At 51.9% G+C, this 22,266-nt stretch overlaps 2 protein-coding genes across 8 annotated transcripts in view; one reads left to right on the top strand and one right to left on the bottom strand.

Moving 5' to 3' along the window:
- The window catches only part of WIPI1 (WD repeat domain, phosphoinositide interacting 1), a 31,333-nt gene extending 11,131 nt beyond the window's left edge, over nucleotides 1-20,202 (top strand). For 2 of the 3 annotated variants that reach the window (XM_040452194.1, XM_040452195.1), the window contains 11 exons: nucleotides 1,152-1,248; nucleotides 10,402-10,499; nucleotides 11,110-11,202; nucleotides 11,901-11,971; nucleotides 12,792-12,899; nucleotides 14,155-14,319; nucleotides 15,090-15,197; nucleotides 16,117-16,235; nucleotides 16,697-16,797; nucleotides 17,161-17,277; nucleotides 19,687-20,202. In XM_040452194.1, the coding sequence (XP_040308128.1) occupies nucleotides 1,152-1,248; nucleotides 10,402-10,499; nucleotides 11,110-11,202; nucleotides 11,901-11,971; nucleotides 12,792-12,899; nucleotides 14,155-14,319; nucleotides 15,090-15,197; nucleotides 16,117-16,235; nucleotides 16,697-16,797; nucleotides 17,161-17,277; nucleotides 19,687-19,734 (1,125 nt within the window). In that variant the 3' untranslated portion in view covers nucleotides 19,735-20,202. The remainder of the gene's footprint in view (nucleotides 1-1,151; nucleotides 1,249-10,401; nucleotides 10,500-11,109; nucleotides 11,203-11,900; nucleotides 11,972-12,791; nucleotides 12,900-14,154; nucleotides 14,320-15,089; nucleotides 15,198-16,116; nucleotides 16,236-16,696; nucleotides 16,798-17,160; nucleotides 17,278-19,686) is intronic. The other variant, XM_040452196.1, reaches the window with a different exon arrangement.
- The window catches only part of ARSG (arylsulfatase G), a 109,655-nt gene continuing 106,878 nt past the window's right edge, over nucleotides 19,490-22,266 (bottom strand). For 3 of the 5 annotated variants that reach the window (XM_040452185.1, XM_040452186.1, XM_040452188.1), the window contains one exon: nucleotides 19,490-21,107. In XM_040452185.1, coding sequence (XP_040308119.1) covers nucleotides 20,833-21,107 — 275 coding nt within the window. In that variant the 3' untranslated portion in view covers nucleotides 19,490-20,832. Of the gene's footprint in view, nucleotides 21,108-21,774; nucleotides 21,883-22,266 lie in introns of those variants that run through there. The other 2 variants (XM_040452190.1, XM_040452189.1) reach the window with 2 other exon arrangements.

Below are 22,266 nucleotides of genomic sequence, written 5' to 3'. Positions count from 1 at the left end.
AGCTTAGAGGAAAGCGAGTCGGATGTGTGTAGGGGTCGTGGGCAGCTGCTCAGAGTGAGGAAAGAGCTACCCCACCAAAACTTCCTTCCCGACAGCCCCTCACCAGCACCCAGCGTCTCTACTGGTGCTGAGCTACGTGTTCCGTCCCTTTACGCACCCAACGTCCACCCCATGGCCTGTTTCCACTCGGTCGAGAGCGTGGCCATTGGGAGGAAACCCTACGCCTGGAAAGCCTCATTTGAAAAGAGAAGGGTCTCCCTGCACTGGCAAGGGGGGCCCAGCGGAAGGAGCCGGGCACGGGGTGGGGGGCACCTGGGACAGGAGGTACACACAAGGGCGGAAGGGCTTTCCAATTCCCTTTACGAGGGCTGGAGAGAGTACGCAGAAGTGGGTCTGGAGGAGACTTGAGTCGAATGAAGGTAGAGCTGGCGATTCTTCGGAGGGGATGATACCTACGATCGGCAAGACAGAGGGAGCAAAGAAACCCACGTCTGTACAAGAGGGAGGCTTCATTATGAGCGCCGAAAGGGAGCCTGTTTGGTGGGAACGGGGACCAAAAAGATTACCCCCAAATTGTCCTAAATGGCAAAGGGAGTCTGATCAGGAAGTGTCCGGGAATCCCTGTGCTAAAGAGAGGGAAAAGTACCCCTCCCCCAAAAGAACCTCAATCTCTAAATGAGAAATTTTAAGATCTTGTATTTTATGCTTCTGTTCAGGTGCGCGCGCTCACGTGTGTGTGTGTGTGCGCGCGCGCGTGCACGTGTGTAGACGGGAACATAATCTTCACATGGATTCTCAAGATCCTACCTCCCTTACTGGGGCTCCCGGGTGGCTTGGTCGGTTAAGCGCCCGACTCTTTGATTCAGGCTCAGGTCACGATCTCACGGTCCGTGAGTTCGAGCCCCGCCGTCTGTGCCGGTCAGCACAGAGCCTGCTCGGGATTCTCTGTCTCTGTCTCTCTCTGCCCCTCCTCTGCTCTCTCTCTCCCGTGCATGCCAAACAGTAAGTAAATAAACATTAGAAACAAATTCTGCCTCCTTTAGGCGGCTTGGAATCAAGTCAGGGCTCGCATGAAAGATGAGCGATTTCGGCTTGGTCGGCTTCTTTCCGAGGAACCGGCCCTGTGGACTGATGGGTCTGTGTGCTTACAGAGGCTGCTGGTGTGCCTGGAGGAGGCCATCTACATCCACAACATCAAAGACATGAAGCTCTTGAAGACCATCCTGGATATTCCTGCCAACCCAGCAGGTGAGCCCCAGAATCAGGGAGGGCCCCCCCCCCAAATCCCATATCCAGCGGCTCCTTTCACGGGCTGGATTCCCTCCTCAGTTGAAAACCGGAAGCAGTATTTGTGGGGTCTGAGTCCTGGTGGTGCTCAGCTTGGTGCTTTGCGTTCGTGGGGCCAGATTCCAACTATATCAGGCCCCACGTCCTCCAGCACAGTGGCGTGGCCACCACAGCAGCCTGCGAGAAACCCCTTCTGTCTGGGACCCACTCTCAGCGAACGTGTCAAGGCATTTAAGGCAGACGGGTAGGAGGCTTCATGCATCTGATGCTAAAAGGTGTTTACCCCTAATTATTTTCTGTGGTTGTTCAGGGCAGAGCAGGTGTAATGTTCAGAAGCAGGTCTTGACTTGGCGTGTCTGCACGAGTAGGAGAGAGGCTGTGAGGAATGCGTTTTATGAGGTTACGGTGAAATCTCTCTACTTGGGCGATGCGCTAGGATATTGGTTTTGAACTAAACTCTTCAGATATAATACCGTTTGGTAAGTTCCTCATGTTAAGAATGGACACTGATTGGTCTTGGTAGATTGAAAGAACAGATGACTTCCCCAAGCTGGAAGTCAACAAGAGGGGCCCCCGGGCGGCTCCGTCTGTCAAGCGTGCAACTTGGGCTCAGGTAATAATCTTGCGGTTTGTGAGTTCGAGCCCCGCATTGGGCTCTGTGCTGTCAGTGCAGAGCCTGCTTCGGATCCTGTCTCCCTCTCTCTCTGCCCCTCCCCTACTCATGCTCGCACTCTCTCTCTCTCTCTCTCTCTCAAACATAAACAAACATTAAAAAAAAAAAAAAGCAAACGAGAAGGAAGTCCTTCGTTGTGCGGGAGTGTGGGGAGTCGTCACACTAGAACAATTTGTGCGTCCAGTGATTCAGGTTAACATTTGTAAATTACATTCTAGTTTCTCAGTAAGCGACCGCTGCAGTTTACCGTAGTTTCCTAATTCTTTGACTTTCTCTGAATTTCAAGATCGGTTTGGCCCAACCCAAGTCACTAGGCTCTTTGGGCCTCAGTTTGTTTGTTTGTTTTTATCTGTAACATGGGATATAGTACTGCCCATCTCGCAGGATCAGCTGAGAATTACAAGAGGTTGTGTGTGTGAAAGCCACCCCCCCCCAGGCGGCCCTGGGGGTAAATCCCCGTGGCCTCCCCCCCGCCCCCCCCCCCTCAATTATACAGATGGCCCTTTGCTGCCAGCTTCAGTGCTTTAAAATCTCAGCTGTGAAAAAAGAGATTTTAAAAGATCAAAGCAGGGCGCCTGGGCGGCTCAGCTGGTTGAGCATCGACTCTTGACTGGCTCAGGTCATGATTTCAGGGTTCATGACATCGAGCCCCACATTGGGGCTTGCTCTCTGCCCCTCCCCCACTTACTCTCTATCTCTCAAAATACATAAAAATGAACCTTAAAAAAATAAATGATCAGGGGCGCCTGGGTGGCTCAGTCGGTTGAGCGTCCGACTTCGGCTCAGGTCGTGATCTCGGAGCACATGAGTTCGAGCCCCGCGTCGGGCTTTGTGATGACAGCTCAGACGGAGCCTGGAGCCTGGAGGCTGGTTTGGATTCTATCTCCCTCCCCCCCCCCCCCCCCCCCCCCCACTCACACTCTGTTCTTTCTCTCAAAACTGAATAAGCATTAAAATTTTTTTTATTTTTTGTTTACTTTTTTTTTTACATTTATTAATTTTTGAGAGACAGAGTGAGACAAAGTGAGAGTGGGGGAGGGGCAGAGAGCGAGGGAGACACAGGATTGGAAGCAGGCTCCAGGCTTCTGAGCCGTCAGCACAGAGCCCGACCTGAGCCTGGAACCCACACACCGTGAGATCATGACCTGAGCCGAAGCTGGAGGCTCAACCGACTGAGCCCCCCAGGTGCCCCAGAAAAAAAAAAAAATTTTTTTAAATAAATAAATGATCAAAGCCATTTTGGCCGCTCTAAAATTCTGTGAGATGATGACTTTAAAGCACATTTCATAAAATGGAGGAGGTAAGTGAAGGAGCTACGGGCCATCAGTGTTTTGTTCTAGGAACGTGAGGCTGAGCTGCTCTGGAAAACGTACGTGTTGCAGAGGCACCGTGCACCTGCTGCCACAGTAAGTGCCGCCAGGCACAGATGCACACACCCAGCAGGAACCCCAGATGTAGCCCACCGGTCCCTGGAGACCGTGTGCTGGGTGACACAGCCCAAGACAGGGGCTCCGGCACCTTGCGGGGCGAGGACCCAGCGCAGGACCCTGTAGTGCGGACAGTTCAAAGGAAGATGTGCTCTTCCCATAGGGCAGGGGAGGTGCTGCGGAATCTGAGCAGAACACATGGCAGGGGTGGGGGGGGGGTGGGGTGGACCTGAACTTGACCTTGACAGATTGGGGGCAGAGACCACCCAGGCGGCCTGGGTTCTCCATTTCTCTGGAAAGGCCGGGGGTTCGCACAGCCAGCACCCTCGCCAGTGGAGGGGCCTGTGTGTTAGCAGCGGTCAGTTTCACGTGCTTCTGCGGGGACATGCTTGGCCTGCCTGCAGGACTGGCCCCACTCCTCCCAGGAAAAGCACTTTCTCCCGATCTACTCTTAAGCAATGTTTAGCAAATGTAGCTGTTTTCCTTAGCTCAGAAAAGCCCTTGGTTGCCTCACTTTTTGCAGTTTAAACAGGGAGGAAATGGGACACCTGGGTGGCGCAGTCGGTTAAGCGTCCGACTTCAGCCAGGTCACGATCTCGCAGTCCGTGAGTTCGAGCCCCGCGTCGGGCTCTGGGCTGATGGCTCAGAGCCTGGAGCCTGTTTCCGATTCTGTGTCTCCCTCTCTCTCTGCCTCTCCCCTGTTCGTGCTCTGTCTCTCTCTGTCCCAAAAATAAATAAACGTTGAAAAAAAAAATTTAAACAGGGAGGAAAGAAGGTTGGAAAGGGTGGGCCTTTTGTGTTTTCTGTTAGAGAGAACGGGTGTTATTTGTAAAGGAATAATTTTATCTCGAGAAAAGTTAGAAACAGTGGGAGGTGTTTTTTCTGTCCCAGATAAACGTTATGAATGGATTCAAGGGCAGAGTTAGCATTTCCTTCTGAAAGACCACGCATGGGGTGGGTCGAAAGACCAAAATATGTCTTATGACACTTTTGATGTTCTTTGGAGAGATAGCCCAAGACTTTTTTTTCAAATGCTGAAATTTATAATTAGCATCTCAACTTCCACCGAACCCCCTTTGTGCTCCAGTAAAACTGGGATGATAACATTTACTCCGCAGAGTCATTCTGGGGAAGATTAACAGAGGGCAGGGAGTGAGCGAGAGCAAAGGCACGGAGGGCTCTCTGGGTCAGGCGGGCTCACTCACTAGCCCAGCCCCTGCCCGGAGGGTAGCCTGACACGGTCAAAGTTGCACTCGCAGTGACGTGCCCAGTTTCTTGCTCAAGAACAGTCAGCAGACTCTGAGCTGTCCAACCCAGGAATATAAAGTATTCAGTGACCGGGAGTCTCCTTGCTTCTCATTCCCTCATTTATTTATTTTCTAAATGAAAATATAAGACAGGAACTCCGGCTCTTGGTTTGATAACTCCTTATTGGGTTCACAAAGGAGACAGAGTCCCCCGTCCAATTGGCCGGAGCACACGGATTCTGAGTGTATTGAAAACTAGTGAACGCCAAATAAGTGACATACACAGAACTCTACCCTTGCTTCTACTCAGTATCCAGTGCAGCTGTAAATTTCCTTCCTTTTGTCTGTGTTCGTGTTGTGGCCATTCCTGTTGTGTCAAAGATTGCAGGCTGTTTCCTTTAAAGAGTTTGGCCAGTCGGGGCTCAGAGTTAATTTCCTGCTAGCACAGCAGTCTGTGTGCTGAGCAGTGAGGGTGGAGATCTCCATCCAGATCCTGCCAACTGCAGATCTTAACGACCTTCCACGAGTACTGAGGGAGCAGTCTATACCACACACCAGTGCGTGTAACAGAACAAAGTAGCAGTTTATACCCCAGCGAGTGCGCTTTCTGAGAAGGGTAATACGGATGGGGTAGATGGCTCTCCGTTTGCAGTCACCCAGAACATTTGCAAACACAGAGATTTCTTTCTATTTTTGAGAACTGGAAAACATATGCTGAGACAGTCATCAACCCAGAGGGAACCGCACTGTATAAATCACTGTTAACTTGCACTATAAATACCCAGGTGAGGACGATTTGGAATCCTAGGGCTTCCTTCCAATTCCAGCCGAGGACCCTGTTGGTCCTTGCACTGATAACAGGCACTTCTTTTCCAGCCGCAGAAGAATCACAGCCCAACAACTTCAGGGAAGTTACAGCTGCCAGTGATTTATGAGAATGTGTATCCATTCTAAAATAAATCCAAAAGCCACACCAACACCTAATTCCTATATAGAAAAAAGACTAGGAGAAAATATGCTCAAATATGGAGAACAGTGTGAAGCCTCTGAGTTTTAGAATAATGAGTGATTTTTTTTCCTCGCTTTCTATTTTCTGGACTTTGCAAATATTTTTACACTATGACTTTTCTGTTATAAAATGTTATCAGAGACAAAGCTTATTTCCTTCCTCAAGAGGGCTTTATGTGACATCTGTGATGGAAACAGAAGACGGGTAGAAAAGTAATATCTAAGCCTGAAGCAAACTCTTAATGCTCTCCCTGGGGGGCTTCAGAAGAAATAAAAATGCATTCTTATAGCTGGTTGGATTTGGCTGAGAACTGGACCATAGGAAACTGAAGGAACTCACAGTAAGCATTTCTGGGGACCTTCATTAAGTCCACAAAGGTTGGTGTGCAGGGTCCCTTGGCTAAATTGAAGCGAGCCCAGAGATGTGAGCCCAGAGGCGAAGCTCTCAGATGAGTGGTTATGTGTCAGAGTATGCCCGTCCCTGGCATCATCCTTTCCCTGTTAGAATCTAGGGTCACTCCACTCTCTATTAGACAGTACAGAAAGTTTGATGTCAGCTAAAGAAGTTGAAGCCTTTCCTCCTTTCTGGGATGTTTGCATTTTAATAACAACAACAACAACAAAAAACTCTGAAGTTCACCTCACACTGTCAGAATGGCTTTTGTCAAAAAGACAGAGATACAAAGTGCTGGCAGGGTGTGGAGAAAAGAGAACCCTCGTGCACCGCTGGGGGGAATGCAAACTGGTGCAGCCACCACGGAAAGTAGTACAGAGGCTCCTCAAAAAATTGAAAATAGAACTACCTTATGACCCAGAAATTCCACTTCTGGATATTTATGTGAAAAAAAAAAAGAAAGAAAGAAGAAAGAAAGAAAGAAAGAAAACATTAACCCAAAAAAGATCACCTATAGACCCGTGTTCATTGCAGCATTATTTACAATAGCCAATGGAACCATGTCCATTGGGTGAATGGATAGAGAAAATGTGTGTGTGTGTGTGTGTGTGTGTGTGAGAGAGAGAGAGAGAGAGACAGACAGACAGAGAGAGAGAATATTTGCACATATATATGTATATATACATACCTATATATATGCATATATGCATATATATATATATATATATATGCGCAATGGAATGTTATTCAGGCATTTAAAAAGAACTGTTGCCATTTGGGACAAAATGGATGGGCCGTGAGGGCATTATGGGGAGTGAGAGCTGGAGGCGGGTGAAATGGACAGAGGGGTGAAAAGGTACGAAGTCGCAGCTGTCAAGTAAATAAGTCACGGGGACGTCACGTACAGCATGGTGGCCGCATCGCTGAAAGTTGGTAAAAGATCTTTAAAGTTGTCATCGCGAGAAAAACACTTTCGTAACTGTGTGCAGTAGCAGCTGTTAACAAGACTGAGCACAGTGATCCTTTCACGATGCAGGACAAATAACAGACCATTATGTGGTGCATCTAAAACTAACATAACCTCATCTATGTCAATTGCACGTCAATTAAATTAACAAAAAACAAGACACCGAAACACGAAAGGGCAACTGAAAGTATCTGTCCAAGCTCTCTGCCCAAATACCTCCCATTCTCCCCGCCACAAAGATGGGCCTTGATATCTTCAGGGAGAGGGTGTCAGTAAATGAAGACTTCACGTCTTAGAATGTCAAAGCTGGGAAGATCGCTGTAGCCCCTTCAGGTCGCGAAACATGAGCAGGTGGCCTCCAAAGCCCTCCGATGACTCAGCCGGGGCCATACAGTAGATGGCAGGCCTGAGTCTTGACTGCCCGTCCTCAGCCTAGCCCTGCCAAAGGGATATTCTTAAAACACTGGCTTTTTTTTTTCTTAGCGAGGTTGAGCCCTAATTCACATGCCGTGTGATCCACCCACTTTAAACGGTGCACCATTCGATAGCTTTTAGTATAACCATTACCACAATTTGAGAACATTTTTCCTCACCCCAGAAAGAAACCCCATACCTTTTAAGCCATCACCCCCTGGATCCCCAGCCCAGATAACCCTAATCTACTTCATGTCTGTCTAGATTTATCTATTCTGGCTGTTACACGTAAGTGGAATCGTAATACAAAATGTGGTCTTTTGTGACCTGCTTTCATTTACATATTAGAGCATGTATTCATTCTATTGTCTAATAGTATTCCATCATAAGGGTACTATTTACCGCTATTCATTAGCTGATAGACATTTACATTGTTTCCACTTTTTTTTTTTTTTTTGGTGAGGGAGGGGAGAGAGAGAGAGAGAGAGCAGGAGCAGGGGAGGGGCTGAGGAAGAGGGAGAGAATCTTAAGCAGGCTCTGTGCTCAGCACAGAGCCCCACACGGGGCTCCATCTCACAACTGTGAGATCATGACCTGAGCCCAAATCGAGTCAGATGCTTAACTGACTGAGCCACCCAGGCGCCCCCGTTTCCACTCTTTGACTCTTACGATGTTGCTACGAACCTTTGTATACAGGTTTTTATGTGGCTGTACGTTTTCGTTTCTCCTGGGTACATACCTAGGAGTAGAATTGGGGGCTTATAGGTTACCTCTATGTTTAACCTTTTTAAGGACTGCCAGACTGTTTTCCAAAGCCATGCCTATCTTAACCTTCCCAGCAGCAGTGTAGGCGGGTTCCAATTACCTGCCTTTTTGATTATAGCCATCCTAGTGGGTGTGAGGTGATATCTCATCATGGTTTTGATTAACACTGCCTTTATATATATATATATATATATATATATATATATATGTATATATATACGTATATATATATATGTATATATATACGTATATATATATATACACATATATATATACGTATATATGTATATATATACGTATATATATATATACACACATATGTATACATACATACATATATATATATACATATACAATTTATTGTCAAGTTGGCTAACATACTGTGTCTACAGTGTGCTCTTGGTTTTGGGGGTAGATTCCCATGATTCTTCGCTTACATACAACACCCAGTGCTCATCCCAACAAGTGCCCTCCTCAGTGCCCATCACCCGTTTCCCCCTCCCCCCTACCCCCCTCAACACTGCTTTTTTTTTTTTAAACATTGTGCTCAGAAATGTCCAGCGCGTACCCACCACATTTGTAAGATCTTAACTCTTTGGTGGGGTCCTCAAGCCCTTCCCCTGTTGCCACATCCGGTCTCTCAACCATCTCTTCTGCTGAGCAGCCCTGTGGGAACCCACCGCGCAGGCCGCCCCAACCTCCCAATGCGCTTCCCTCCCTTTTCACGAGTTTCACAAGATCACAGTGCCTTCTGCCTGCCAGCTGCTCTCGGAGTTGCACTTGCGTGGCAAAGAGCCCGGAGGAGATGGGGCATTGTCGCCCGGGCAGAACTGGGGAGACATGAGAGTCCCTTCCTAAGGGTGGGGCTGAGAGTGATCGTGTACAGGCAGGGGTTGCAGGATGTCGGGGCACACAGGTAAGGGCTCTGGGCCCCGTCACTTTCCTCCCACGGTTCTGTATGTCAAGGGCTAAGGGCACAGCCCTGGCTATGTCCTCAACAAAGCCAGAGAGCAGGAGGGAGGACCTGGGTTTCGCTTCTCAACGATGGATTTTTTTTTTCCTCTGCTTTTCCCCCCAGCAGATTAGGTTGGGTACATTTTAGCCTAAAGTTTTTATTATGTAATTAACCCATTTAATATGCCGACTTGTCACAAAGATGTTGCAGTTTGTATTTAAAAAGATGTCTCTCTTGCCTAATCGCGAAGAGCTTGTGCTGCTAATGCTTTTGGTTCTAACAATTCTTTGAATTCACTTCTGTCAACATACACTTCTACTATTAATCCAGACCATTGTTGTGAAAATCCTTTACTTAAACGCTTTTCGGATTTAACCCCCCTTGAGTCTCCTTATAAACAAAAATAACTTAGGTCCGCTCAATGGTGTCATTGGCTGTTTACCCTTCCAGAATACTGTCAGGGCATCTTCAATCCAAAATGTCCGCTTTCAGGGCACTTGGGTGACTCGGTCAGCCGGTTGGGTGTCTGGCTCTTGATTTCAGCTCAGGTCGTGGTCTTGTGGTTCGTGGGGTCGAGCACCGGGGTCTTGTGGTTCGTTTGGCTCCCCACGGACAAGGCCGAGCCTGCTTGGAATTCTCTCTCTCCCTCTCTCTTTGCCCCTCCCCCACTCGCACTCTTGCCCTCTCTCTCTTTCTCTCAAAATAAACATTTAAAAGAAAGGCCCTCCTCCCTCAGATGAGCTTCCACCTCTGGGGGCCCCCATGTCTCTTCTGAAGGCAGGACGTTTGGCTTAGATAGGGGGCAGTTTCTAAATGGGTCCTTCCCCCCACCCTCCGCCTCCTGTTCTCCATCTGGACGTGACTGGCCAGCTGCAGGTAATCGCCTGCAGGAAGGCTACGACATGCTGCCTTTTCATAGCAGGAAGATTTATTTCCGTGAAGAGTAACTTCTCTTACAGCCTTGGCGGGTAACGCAAGAGAAGTGGATGTGGTTTCAGAGCCCGGGGGAGTAAAACGGCAAGAAGAGCATTTTCAGTATTCTGAGTTCGTATTGCTCCTCTGGGGAGAAGACACGGCTGGTCATGAGGTCATGAGGTCTTCCCCTGCGAACTTCAAGGGCGTAAATTAGAAGGTTTAGAAGAACCAACTCAAAAGTCAACATCGCCTAGGCTATTCCTCCCCTCGCCAGTAGGTGGCACTGGAGTCGCGCGGTTTTCAGATGCCCTTTCCAGGCAGGGTTTCATCCGCGGTTCATTCTTTGCAGGTCTCTGTGCCCTCTCTATCAACCATTCCAATTCTTACGTGGCCTATCCTGGAAGCCTGACCACAGGCGAGATTGTGCTTTACGACGGACACTCCCTGGTGAGCTGGCAGGGGCGAGGTGTGGAGGGAGAAGCCATCTTGGGTTTGGGGGGGGGGGGCGGTCTATCCTGGCCACGGAGGTGAGGTGTGGAGGACAAGGCAGTAATATCGCCCTCGCTGCCATCAGTCAGTGTGACCGTGAGGCAGCACGCCTGGCCCGGTGAGACATCCACGGTGTGGCGGAAACTGCTCGCCAGCTGGCGGCCCGCTGTCAGACTGAAGGTGTCCCGCTGTGCCATGTCACAGCCGGTGACAGTGTGCAGATGTTTCACATGCCCTGTCCCCTGCTCTCCGAGGCTTCACGGAGCAGGGCACGATGGCTGCGGGAAGTCACCCACCGCTGCGTGCGAGGACAGCCACGGCTGCATCGCCCGCGTGGGGCATGCGGCTGGCTGTCCGTCATCCCGAGGGCGGGACAAGGGGTAGCGACGGAAGGGCTCTGGAGGCAGAATCTAGATACACTCGGAAAGGATGAACGGCTTCTCTGGAAATGGCCGGTGGGAAGGGAGAGACAGGGCGCCCAGCAAATGAGGGAGGGTGTTTGGGAAGAAAAGAGAGAGGAGAGGGATCTTCCCCAGCACCGATATCCATTTTCCCTTGTTACCAACAGAAAACGGTCTGCACGATTGCTGCCCACGAGGGGACGCTGGCCGCCATCACCTTCAATGCCTCGGGCTCCAAACTAGCGAGCGCATCTGAAAAAGTGAGTTCACTCCCTGCACCTCGTGTTCAGGGGGCTCTCAGGTCAGGGCTCCGCTGGATGGCTCCCTCAGGGCCAGAGATCTGAAGAGAGGAGACTGGGGACAAGGACTGACTGGTCTCTGGACCCACTCAGAATCCATATCCGAGGGGAGTCTCTGACCCACGCACGCTGCGTAGACTGATACGTTTATTAATTCAACAGACCAAAGACCTGTGCTAGGCAGGATACGAGATATGTGGCACAGAAACTGGTGATCTTATTGAGAAACGTGTGTGCGCGTTATCCCTAGATGCAGACAGATTCCGCATTTCATAAGCAGTGTCAACAAAATGTTGTGCTGTTCAGAAGAAATTGATCTCTTCTGACTGGAATGGTCAGGGAAGGTGATCAAGTTGAATTTCAAATGCCACGAAGCACAAGTGGTTTTTGACAGGTACAGGCAATGTTCTAGGAAGCCCGAGCATTTCGAGCAAACACACACAGAGCCTTGGGGTGCAGGGTGGGGAGGGAAAAGGGACCCAAACGTGCCAAGAATTGCTTCTCTGGCAACGTACAAACAAAACCCCCCTATGCTCAACACTTTGTGCCTCCCCCTTAGAGACAGGTGTTCCACACCAATAAAACAAGCTCCCCTCTGAAGGGACGTCTCTGTCCGAGGCCATCAATGGTACGAAATGTCCACCTGCTTGCTTTCTCAGGGCACCGTCATCCGGGTGTTCTCTGTACCCGACGGGCGAAAGCTCTACGAGTTTCGGAGAGGAATGAAAAGGTCTGTGTTCACCGTGAAGCCCGTGTTACGGGACCCACCGGAGTCCCGCCCGCAGCGCAGGGCTGGCGGCCCGCCGGGGCAAGTGCGGAGGGTGGCTCTGTGCCCCCCTCTCCCCCGGAGGAGATATAACTGTACTTCCTCGGGTAACTGCCTTCGATGCCGTGCTGGGTGCTTCGTGCACCCGACAGCATGGCTGCTGGGTTTGCTTATTTGTTTGTTTGCTTGTTTATTCTGAGATGTGGGAGGGGCAGAGAAAGAGGGAGAGAGAGAATCCCAAGCAGGCTCCACGCTCTCAGCACAGGGCCCGACACAGGGCTCCACCCTGTGATCCCTGAGATCATGAGCTGAGCCGAAATCAAGAGTCAGACGCTTAATCGACAGAGCCACCCAGGCGCCCCCTCGGCTGCCGCTTTCACACAGGATTTCAGCCGTCAGAGCCCTGTTCCCAGGTGTGCGAGGGCAGCTTGCAAAGGAGAAATGAGAGGGCGAGCAAATCACCATCCAAAAGCAGCTTGTAAAGTGAATGGGCCGGGATCCTATTGGCTGCAGCGTTTGCAGCCCGATTGGTGCCCGAACAGCCCGAAAACTAACGAGATGCCAGAAAGGGGCGGTGCCTTGTTTCTTCCCGAGACAGGGACCCTTTACCAGTCCTCCCAACGCTAGTTTGTAAGTGTGCGTGATGCGATGTCAAGGAGACCTTAGAACACCCAGACTCTCCGGGACGCATTCGGTTCTCTTACCAAGCTGGTTTTTGAGCTATAAAGCGATCACCCTCATGCTCCTGGCTCAGTAGTCTGTCTGTACGTCGCTGTGTTCCCAGGTACGTGACAATCAGCTCCCTAGTTTTTAGTATGGACTCGCAGTTCCTCTGCGCCTCAAGCAACACCGAGACCGTGCACATCTTCAAGCTGGAGCACCTCACCAACAGGTGAGTAACTGCCAGACGCACAACACTCATCAGGCTGGAGGAGCCAGGCCCTGACTCGCCTGTGCCACCGCTGTCCGCACGAGCGACTCCTTATGAGTGCCACGCGCTCGGCTTTACTTGTCCTCACGGGAGTGGTGAGTGTCTGCCAGGAGAACCTCGGTAGTGGAACGCACGGGAGCGCAGACCCCGGGGCCGCCCTCCCGAGGTCACACCCCGCCTCTGCCCCTTCACGCGCTCCGAGACCCCGGCAGGTGATTTCCGCTTTCTGTGCTTTCGTACAAAATACTCAGCGGTGCGTCTCGGGCTTGTTGCGAGCGTTCGGCGGGTTCCTCGACCCGAAGCGTGTGGTGTAGCGCCTGGCACACAACGGGCACCAATAAGTATTCGGCATCAGCTACCGAAACACTAACAGACGAACCACTGCCATCGCGCCCATTTTCAGTGCCTGTGACTGTCCCCAGCTGGGTGGTAACAGAGTGAGAAATAAACCCCCGTGCTTCTGAGCTCCAGCCCGCGCTCCCCACCAAGCTCCGGGCCCGTAGACAAGGGGCCTCTCGGCAGGTGCTCCCAGGAGCACGCGGCCAGCCCGGTCCCTGAGGCGCTGCCCGGTGCGCCGAGCACGGAGGCGGCTGTGTGCCCCCACCCGTTGTCACCTCCCGGCGACCGGTGCCCGCCCCCTCCGTCTGGCGGCCGCGCTGGGATGGCGTTGGAGGACTGCGGGGGGTGCACCGGGTCCCCTCGAGTTCTCCCTACCGCCGCGGCTCACCAGGGACCAGGGTGGCTTCAGGGCTGTAATCGCACAGCGCCCGGGGCCTCCTGCCCGGAGGTTTGCTTCCCACTCAGTCTGGCCAGGGAGGCCCTGCCGCGGAGATCGCGGCGTCCTTCCGTGGGCCCGAGCCAGGCTGGAGCTTAGTTTTCCGAGTCCACACGGCGATCTCATCTCGTGCCCTCGCCTGGCCCCCTTGATAGGAGTCTGGAGACCAGCCGGTCCGTCACCTGCAACTTTTTTAATGTAGGGAAGCGGTCGCACGGGGAAGCTCTTGACAGCTTCGCAGTGGTCCTTCCGAAGGACAAACGAGTCCTCGATGCCCTTTTGGAGTGCCAGAATAGTATGTCCCGAGCCGTTCCAGGTGGGCAGAACATTATGCTGAGGGCACAGTTCCTTCCCGCTGCGGCGAGCGCCGCCCACAGCACAGGGCTGTGCCGAGCGTTGGCCCGGTGCCCACCTCCCTCCTCCCGTGCCTTGTCCCCGCAGCCGACCCGAGGAGCCCTCCACCTGGACTGGTTACATGGGAAAGATGTTCATGGCCGCTTCCAACTACCTCCCCGCCCAGGTGTCCGACATGATGAACCAGGACAGGGCCTTTGCCACCGGGCGCTTGCCCTTCTCTGGGCAGAGGAACATCTGCACCCTCTCCACGTACGTATGGCGCCACCCGCTGTCACAGGCACCACCTTCTACGGCTCCGTTTGCCCAAAGCGCACAGATCCCCGAACACGCACCAGGAGAAAAAGAAAGAAGGAGGCCCCGAAGAAGGGCCGTGGCCGTCAGCCGCCGCCCTCTCTGGTCGTCACGTGTGTTCTGGGGGGGGGGGGGGGGGGGGGGCCCCCCCGCGGCCGCGAGCCGGCGTGGGAAATGGAACCTCGTGGTTCTGCCGACGCGGTCTCGAAAACGGGTCCCGCTCGTCTAAGTAACTCTGTAAAAAGACTCCGGCTCCGTAGGTTCCGACGCCTGTGGGGTCGACAGATGTTTTGTCCAAGGGGTTTGAAGGAGTTTAAGGAAGGCGAACGTTTTTTAAAAGTTCATAAAACGAGCCAGCCGATTTTGTCCTTTGTCCTTTCCGTCACGGTTAAAGGCAGAAACACGCATAAGCCAGAGGCCATGTCCCACCCAGGTCCGCTGATTTCCTCGGTGGCACCTTTTCAGAGTAATAGCAGACGCACACGTCGTTTGTCTCGTCCACACAGTTGTCTTCCAAGATGAGAAATAATCCTCGAGGTGGATCACTAGGTCATAATGCCAAGAAATAGCCAGAAACCCAGGATCTGGGGCCAGTGGGCCGGGTAAAGGGTTCCTGAAGGCAGGAGAAGGAGCCCGGGGCCACGGGGTGGGGGAGGCTGTGTCATTTGAAGCCAACCCGGTTACCTGCCTCTGTTGAGGTCACAACACATATTTTACTTGGCTCTTAGGATCCAGAAACTGCCAAGACTCCTGGTGGCGTCTTCCGATGGACACCTTTACATCTACAATTTGGACCCTCAGGACGGAGGAGAATGTGTCCTAATCAAGACCCACAGGTGAAGAGACTAGTTTTCAGAAAGCCTCTTTAAGAGCTGGTTGTGTAAAGCCGTCACGTGGCCAAGAACGACAAGCTTCGGTGCCCTGCTTGTCTGTCGTCCTGGCTGGTGTTCTCGGTGGCCCACTTCTAGTGGGCACCCGCTCCTCGCTGGGCTCCACGTCAGGCACCCCCGCCACGCTGTAGGCTTCTGGAAGAGTTGCTGAGATGCGTAATGTGCACTTGAAGCAGAATGACTTCGTACGGCCCTTTCCTCCTCATACGTTCCCTCGTACATACTGGGAGCTCCAAAATGTGGGCCAAAGGGAATTGAAAAGTTCTCCTGACATCTGTGACCTCTTGACAAGGTGACCTCTTCCTGCTGTGACAGGACCCCACGAGCTGCCACCGCCCCCTCCCCTTGGCCCGCGGAGCCCCCCTTTGTGAGCGAGTCTTAGCATCCTGGCCAGAGTGTACCAGAAAGAGCAAAGGGCCAATCTTCATTCAGTCAGTACAAGAGAAAGGGGTCGTTGTGAAGTTGCGTGATTGACCCCAGCAGTTCGAGGTTGCTGTTTAGGTCATGTGACCTAGTAGTGTACTCATCAGTCCTTTTTCTTTTTTAAGTTTATTTATTTTGAGAGAGAGAGGGCGAGTGCACGAGCCGGGGAGGAGCAGAGAGAAAGGGACAGAGAAGCCCAAGCAGGCTCCACGCTGTCAGCACAGAGCCCGATGTGGGGCTCAGACCCACAAGCCGTGAGATCATGCGAAACCAAGAGTCAGACGCCTACCCGACTGAGCCCCCCAGGCGCCCCCAATAGGTCCATACTTTAAACTCAAGGGGGCAAGCCTGAGCTTCCTAGTACTTTTCCTTCTGGAAGTTTCCTGCACATATGATGAGCCCTTTTTTCTTTTCTCCCCCTCCCCTTAATTGCTGCCATTAGCTTGCTTAGCTCAGGAACAACAGAAGAAAACAAAGACAATGACCTCAGACCTCCATTACCTCAGTCTTATGCAGCGACCGTGGCCAGACCAAGCACGTCTTCTGCCTCTACCGTGCCAGGTGAGTGGCCGTGGGGGCCTGGCTGGGGGCGTCGTGGGGGCCTGTTTCTGACGGCAGCTCTTCTGTCTTCATGGTCACTCACCTGTGGACAGAGCACTCTTCCCGAACCACGTCTTTCCCCCCAGGTGCGGCCCTGAGAATAGCCTTTAAACCCAGGTCCCTAAACCTGGCAGGCACGGCCCAAAATGGCTGTCTCCCTCACACGTAGAGTCGAGGCTTCGCCTCTTTGAGAATTGCAAACAGGTGGAAAGTTGGAGGGGCCCGGGGTGGAAGGGTGGGCGAGGTCAGCCCATCCGGGGGCTTCGAGACCCTAAGCGGTGGGGATTCTGACTCACCGGAAGCAGTCTCTCCATTCGAAAGGCAAAGGTTGGCCTCCATGGTTTCCCTGGAGGTCCTGTCCCGGGGTCAGAGCGTCACAACAGGCCGGGGGGCTTCCCTCATGTCTCACTCTTGCTTTCCAGGTTATTCTGAGGACGGCGGGGCCCTCCGAGGAGAGGTTATTCCTGAACATGAGTTTGCGACGGGACCAGTATGCCTTGACGACGAGAATGAATTTCCCCCTGTGAGCAGTAGGAATCCCTAAAAGAGCGGCCCAGTCTGTGTGCTGGGAGGGAAACCTTCCCCTCGCGCACGAGGCGAGGTCACTTTCCCGGTGGTCTAGTCCTGTAACAGCTAACCTCCTCCCTCCCGTTGAGAAAGCCACAGACGGCGTGCCGTGCCGTGTGCTTCAGACCCTGTAGACTGGCCACCAGGTGTCGGGCTGAACACGGCAGCATTAGAATAACACCGGATACTAATGGGGGGGGGGGTCTCGGCGGCCTCACTACGTCCGGAGGCCTGGAACCCTTAACTTGGCTTCGTTAGCACTATCTCTGCTGCTCGCAAGGCAGGAATTCACGCCTGCATCAACTCCTGTTTTCCTGAGGCTCCTAAGGATGTTCTTGTGGAATCCTGCCACCTTTTTGCTAACGACGATGCTCTAGCGGGGCTGGGCTGCCGCTCTCTGCAAGCCAGCCGGACCCTCACCCTCCTCCCGGCTCTGGTGAGGCGGACCCCAGGCTGCCAGCAGCCGTGCGGAGGGTGGGAGCCCCCGGGGGAGAGCTCCCCTGCGTTTCCCTGCACCCTGCTTCAGCTGTTCCGGTAGCGAGAGCCCTCAGGGCTGGCTGGGTGCAGAGCTTGGCTTTTTCTAGCGTCCCTGTCCGGAGCGAGAGGATTCTCTCCCTGGGTGGCCGCCAGGGTCTTAGCTTCTGAGGCCTCAAGCTTCCGTTGAGAGCAACGCACGGAGCGGGCTTGTGAGCTGCGGTTAGCGAATGGCACAGAGGGCGAACCTGAACTCCTTTAGAGATGGGAGCGGTGCGCGGGCCAGGACTTAAGAGAGTCAACTCTGTGACCCCCGCTGGGGCCAGAGAGCAGCAGCCACTTGGGCTTTGCCTCAGAGCCCGTTAGGTCTTAGTATAGAATGTTTGCTCCTGATCCTTTCGTGTCCGTGGAAGTTCCATCTGCAAAAGGATGGGGTGCAAGTCTAGCTTCTTTCTTATATAAACCTTGGGACAATCTGATGAGCCCAGTCAGCCTAAAAAAAAAAAAGACTGTTTTGGGTCCCTCTTTGCATCATTAGAGGGCTGGCTTTGTGCTTTCCCATAAAGGCTTTACAGATTGTAGCTTGAAATCTACGTTCCGGGCTTTGAACCGGCAGATTGCCAAACACAATGCCAACAAGTCGTTTATATGTTAAGCGTGGAGAGCGGTGGTTCTTAAAAATACCAATTCTAAGGATAGAAACAACTGTTGGCTTGCTGCCTCCTGATAAGCCAGGGTTTGCCTTTGGGTTCTCATGCCCGAACTAGCCATAAAGGGAGTTCTTCTGCGGCCCCCCCACCCCAAAGCTGGTGGTCATTTCCCTGCAGCTGTATCTTCTAGGAACCAGAATAGATCAGATGCCCTAGGGATAGATGTGTCCCACGTGTCCAGGTTTGGAGCATTCCCTCATTAGGTTCCATTTCAGTGGTTTTGGTGAAAGTCTGTGACTGCTAGAAAAGATTATTAGATTATTAATTAGTAATCAAAGTGAGCCCTACAAGCTCTTGTACTTACAGAATTGGGGTACTGCAGGTCTTGGCATGGAGGAGATGGGCCCCTGCCAAAGAAAGCCTGCATAAGATAATAGGTACACTGTGCAGATCATTTGCCTCGAGCTTTAAAAAAAGAAAAAAAATAGAGACGCTTAAAAACGAGTGCTAGAACCTATCAAGAGGCCTGTTCACCTAAACACTGCCAGGAAGCTGGCTATGAGCCGGCTGTCCTGTCTCCCTCTTAAGGATCAGATGAGTGAAACCTGGTTTAAATTGCATCCGGGATTTTTATTTATACTCGAGGAAGGCTTCCTGCCAGCGAGACCACTGATCACTGAATGAGGCCCCTGTTAGACCCTAGAGCTGGTGGTAGGGGTCAAGAAGCCCATCAGACCCCAGGCCTGCCCTCCAGCCTAGAGGCAGACGGGGAGGAGAGGGCCATGCTTCCGCGAGCTCCTGACATCGTAGGAGACGGCCTTCTCCACCTCACCGCACCGCACGGGGACCAGGGGCGTGAGTGCCACTGGGATGTCCTCTTGACACGGACCACCTCACGCCCTCATTGGCAACGATGTCCAACTGGAGACGAGATCCTGGGCGACTCCCCTCTCTGCCTTTATTTTGTATCTTGTCCAGAATTCACATCTCTACCCACGTCCCTTAAAAACTTCCAGGATTGAGAAAGGATCTTGGAGTCTCCGTTTGGTTAAAATCACTTCTCTTTCAGTTAACTAAGAACATGGGCTTGCCCAGATAATCTCGTACGGCCCTCCCTGGGCCTTTGCCTTCGGCACACAGGTCATCTCAAGTGGGTCTTTTTTGTTTTCTAAGTATACTCGCACTTCCCTGGATATGATCGCTCTTATCTCCTTGGGACTTACTTTGCTCCATAAACAATGAAAGGAAAGAGAATTGATCGTTTCTGGTCCCTTAGAAAGACGCTGTGTTCAGGAAGATAAGCAGCTTTTGTCTCAGCAATACACCAACCTTTACAAGTCTGCATATTTTCCGACACTAGTCTGCTCTTGTGAGCAAGAGTAAGCAAATTGGGACCAAGGGTATTTACTGACTTTAGTAGTGACTTAACAGTCTGTGTTTACAAGTAAGATGAGCCTTTTAAAAAAACATGCAATACCCATATAAACACACACACACGTATTTTAGACGTAGTCAGTTTTTTTGGAAACCGTGCCATACTCGTCTATACCGAAGTAAGATGGGTGGATTTTCTGTGGCCGTGAGTGAGGGTCGGTCCGTGGATCTGCAGCGCCCAGCCTCCCCCTGCTGACCCCTCGTGGGCACAGATCTGTTGATAACCCAGCCTGCCTACCAGTCTCTTCCCGGAAAGAGTTAAGGCCGTTCTGTTTTGATTTTGGTAGATTATCTTGTGCCGTGGAAGTCAGAAGGGCAAAACGAAGCAGTCATGATGAGAAGCACACCTCAGAAAGCAGGACACCCCCTGTCAGGTGGTTGTGGAGAAAACAAGGAAGGTGGAAGAATGGAGTACAATTGTGTGCGCAGAAAGGGGGGCTGGAATCCCAGGTGCCACCTGCTTAAGCCACGGGACGCGGTCCACTGCTCACCAAACTCTCCTCCGCCCCGGTTGCCAGCAGGCGTGGGAGAGACTATATGAAATATGTTACAGCCATCGCGTCGATGCTCACTAACCACGTTGGTCTGTAGCCGGAACTTTATATGAACAAGGGCATCCTTTTTAAATGTATGCCATGTAAAAATGTACGTATAGGAAAACCTCTTTGAATTGTATTTCTTGTATATGGCATATAGAGAGACTGCTTTTAGCCAGGCAAAGTATTTTTGCAGTGATTGGAATGAATCATTTATTACCTTGGAGTCCCATTTAGGACACTTATAATAAAATCATGGCAATGTGTTTTTGAGGTTTTAGACGTTCATTTCTTCCTGGTTTTAGGAGGCAGAAGGAATGCTTACAATCTTTAAAATACCATCATTTGATCTTTAAGGGGGAGCGAGAGGAGACAGGGAGTGCCACGGATGTATCCGTGGGCTCACCTGCTCTGAGACCCAGAAACGTCTAGCTTTGTCTAGTCTGCACCTGTGCTACTCAGGGCATTTCCCCCAGGAGCTGCCCGGAAATGGAGCGTCTCGGGCAACTACTGAGTCAGAATCTGCACTCTCGAGGGATCCCAGGTGACACGTATGCGTATTAAAGATGGAAAAGTGCTGCCCTAGATCCCAGCTGGCATGAATCTATGCTACAACGACCAGCAAAACTGGGTGCATAGAAAGGAAAGGAAACTAAAATGCATCCAGTGCCTGTTCCGCGTCACGTGATGTGGCAGTCATTTGCATACAGTGCCTCCTTGGTCCTCAGAATGAGCTCGAAAGCTGTGGGTTCAGTGACGGCCCACGTTCCGAAGCTGGGCCCTGAACCCGGCCTGACTCCAAAGCCTGTGTGCCTTTCCCTACAGCTCGGCTCGGCACAGCCGTCCCCACCCCCCTCCCAAGGCGGCATGCAGGGAGGACAGTGGGGGGGGAATGGGTCAGGTGGTGTGACAGCGGCAGGCCTTTCGGTGGGGATCACAGCAGGGGGTCACCGAAGGATCCTGAGTGTAATCCGCCCTGGACGTCTTGTCACCAGCAATGTCCACAAGCACATCCGCCAGGACCTGTCTGACCTCGGGCAAGACGCGCTCGTACTCAGCACTACCTTCTTCTAGAGGCTCGGCTTCTGCAACATCCTCTTCCAGGTTAAAAATGAGGGGAGGCTCATGAAGCCGCGGGGGCCCGGCCTTCCCGTCACAGGCTTTGGCTCCGCCTAGAGAGAGGGTGACAGCAAACACCCCATCAAACCCAGCTTTGGCCCTGTGCTGGAAAGAGGAGAAGGTGATGGATTATAAATCGAGGCAAACAGAGCAGGACTCGTATGTTCGAATGACTGTTCTCCCCGTCAAAGAAAGCGCCTTGGGGTTCCGGCTGCTCATCCCAGGGATGCTCCTGCCTTCCAGAATGATCTGGAACTTCTCCCGGACTTGCCTTCAGGGCCCGCACAGCAGCCAATCGAGTATCTCCCGTCTCCACCCTTGGCGAGTAAATTCGGTTTTTTCTTTTTTTCTTTTTTTTTTTCCTCAAAAATTCATTTCTGGAATACCAGAGATACTCAGTTTGTGGACTGGGCGGGAAGGCAAGGTGAGTAATTTCACTTTGGGTTGTAGTTGAGACTCTTGTTGAAACCAGAATCTAGGGCGCCTGGGTGGCGCAGTCGGTTAAGCGTCCGACTTCAGCCAGGTCACGATCTCGCGGTCCGTGAGTTCGAGCCCCGCGTCGGGCTCTGGGCTGATGGCTCGGAGCCTGGAGCCTGTTTCCGATTCTGTGTCTCCCTCTCTCTCTGCCCCTCCCCCGTTCATGCTCTGTCTCTCTCTGTCCCAAAAATAAAATTAAAAACGTTGAAAAAAAAAATTAAAAAAAAAAAGAAACCAGAATCTGGCTGTTGAAGCAGCCTCAGGGGAGCAGGAACAAAAATGGAGAGCGGCATCCTTAGCTGTCACGACTCAGGTTCTTTTCCTTTTCCATACAAAAAGTAGTTCAGGCATCTGATAGAAATCAATGTAATGCAACTGAGTCACCAGAAGGAGTCAAGGCAAAGGACGGCCATCAGAAATACAGGAACTCCCGGGGTGCCGGGGTTGGTCAGTCAGTCGGTTAAGCGTCTGACTTCGCTCAGGTCATGATCTCACAGTTCGTGAGTTCGAGCCCGGCGTCGGGCTCTGTGCTGACAGCTCAGAGCCTGGAACCGGCTTCACGTTCTGTGTCACCCCGTCTCTTGGCCCCTCCCCTGCTCATACTCTCTCTCTCATACACAAAAATAAATAGTTAAAAATATATTTTTTAAGAAATATAGGAATTCCTGAACACCTACTTTGCCCCCGAGCTTCTTAGCAGCCAAACCAGAAGGTGGAAACTTATCAATTGCTCCT

The sequence above is a fragment of the Herpailurus yagouaroundi genome, unplaced genomic scaffold (assembly GCF_014898765.1).
Source record: "Herpailurus yagouaroundi ecotype Mexico unplaced genomic scaffold, PumYag 206, whole genome shotgun sequence".
In the NCBI taxonomy this organism is placed as follows: Eukaryota; Metazoa; Chordata; class Mammalia; order Carnivora; family Felidae; genus Herpailurus; species Herpailurus yagouaroundi.
This window is presented reverse-complemented; position numbering and strand designations above follow the sequence as displayed.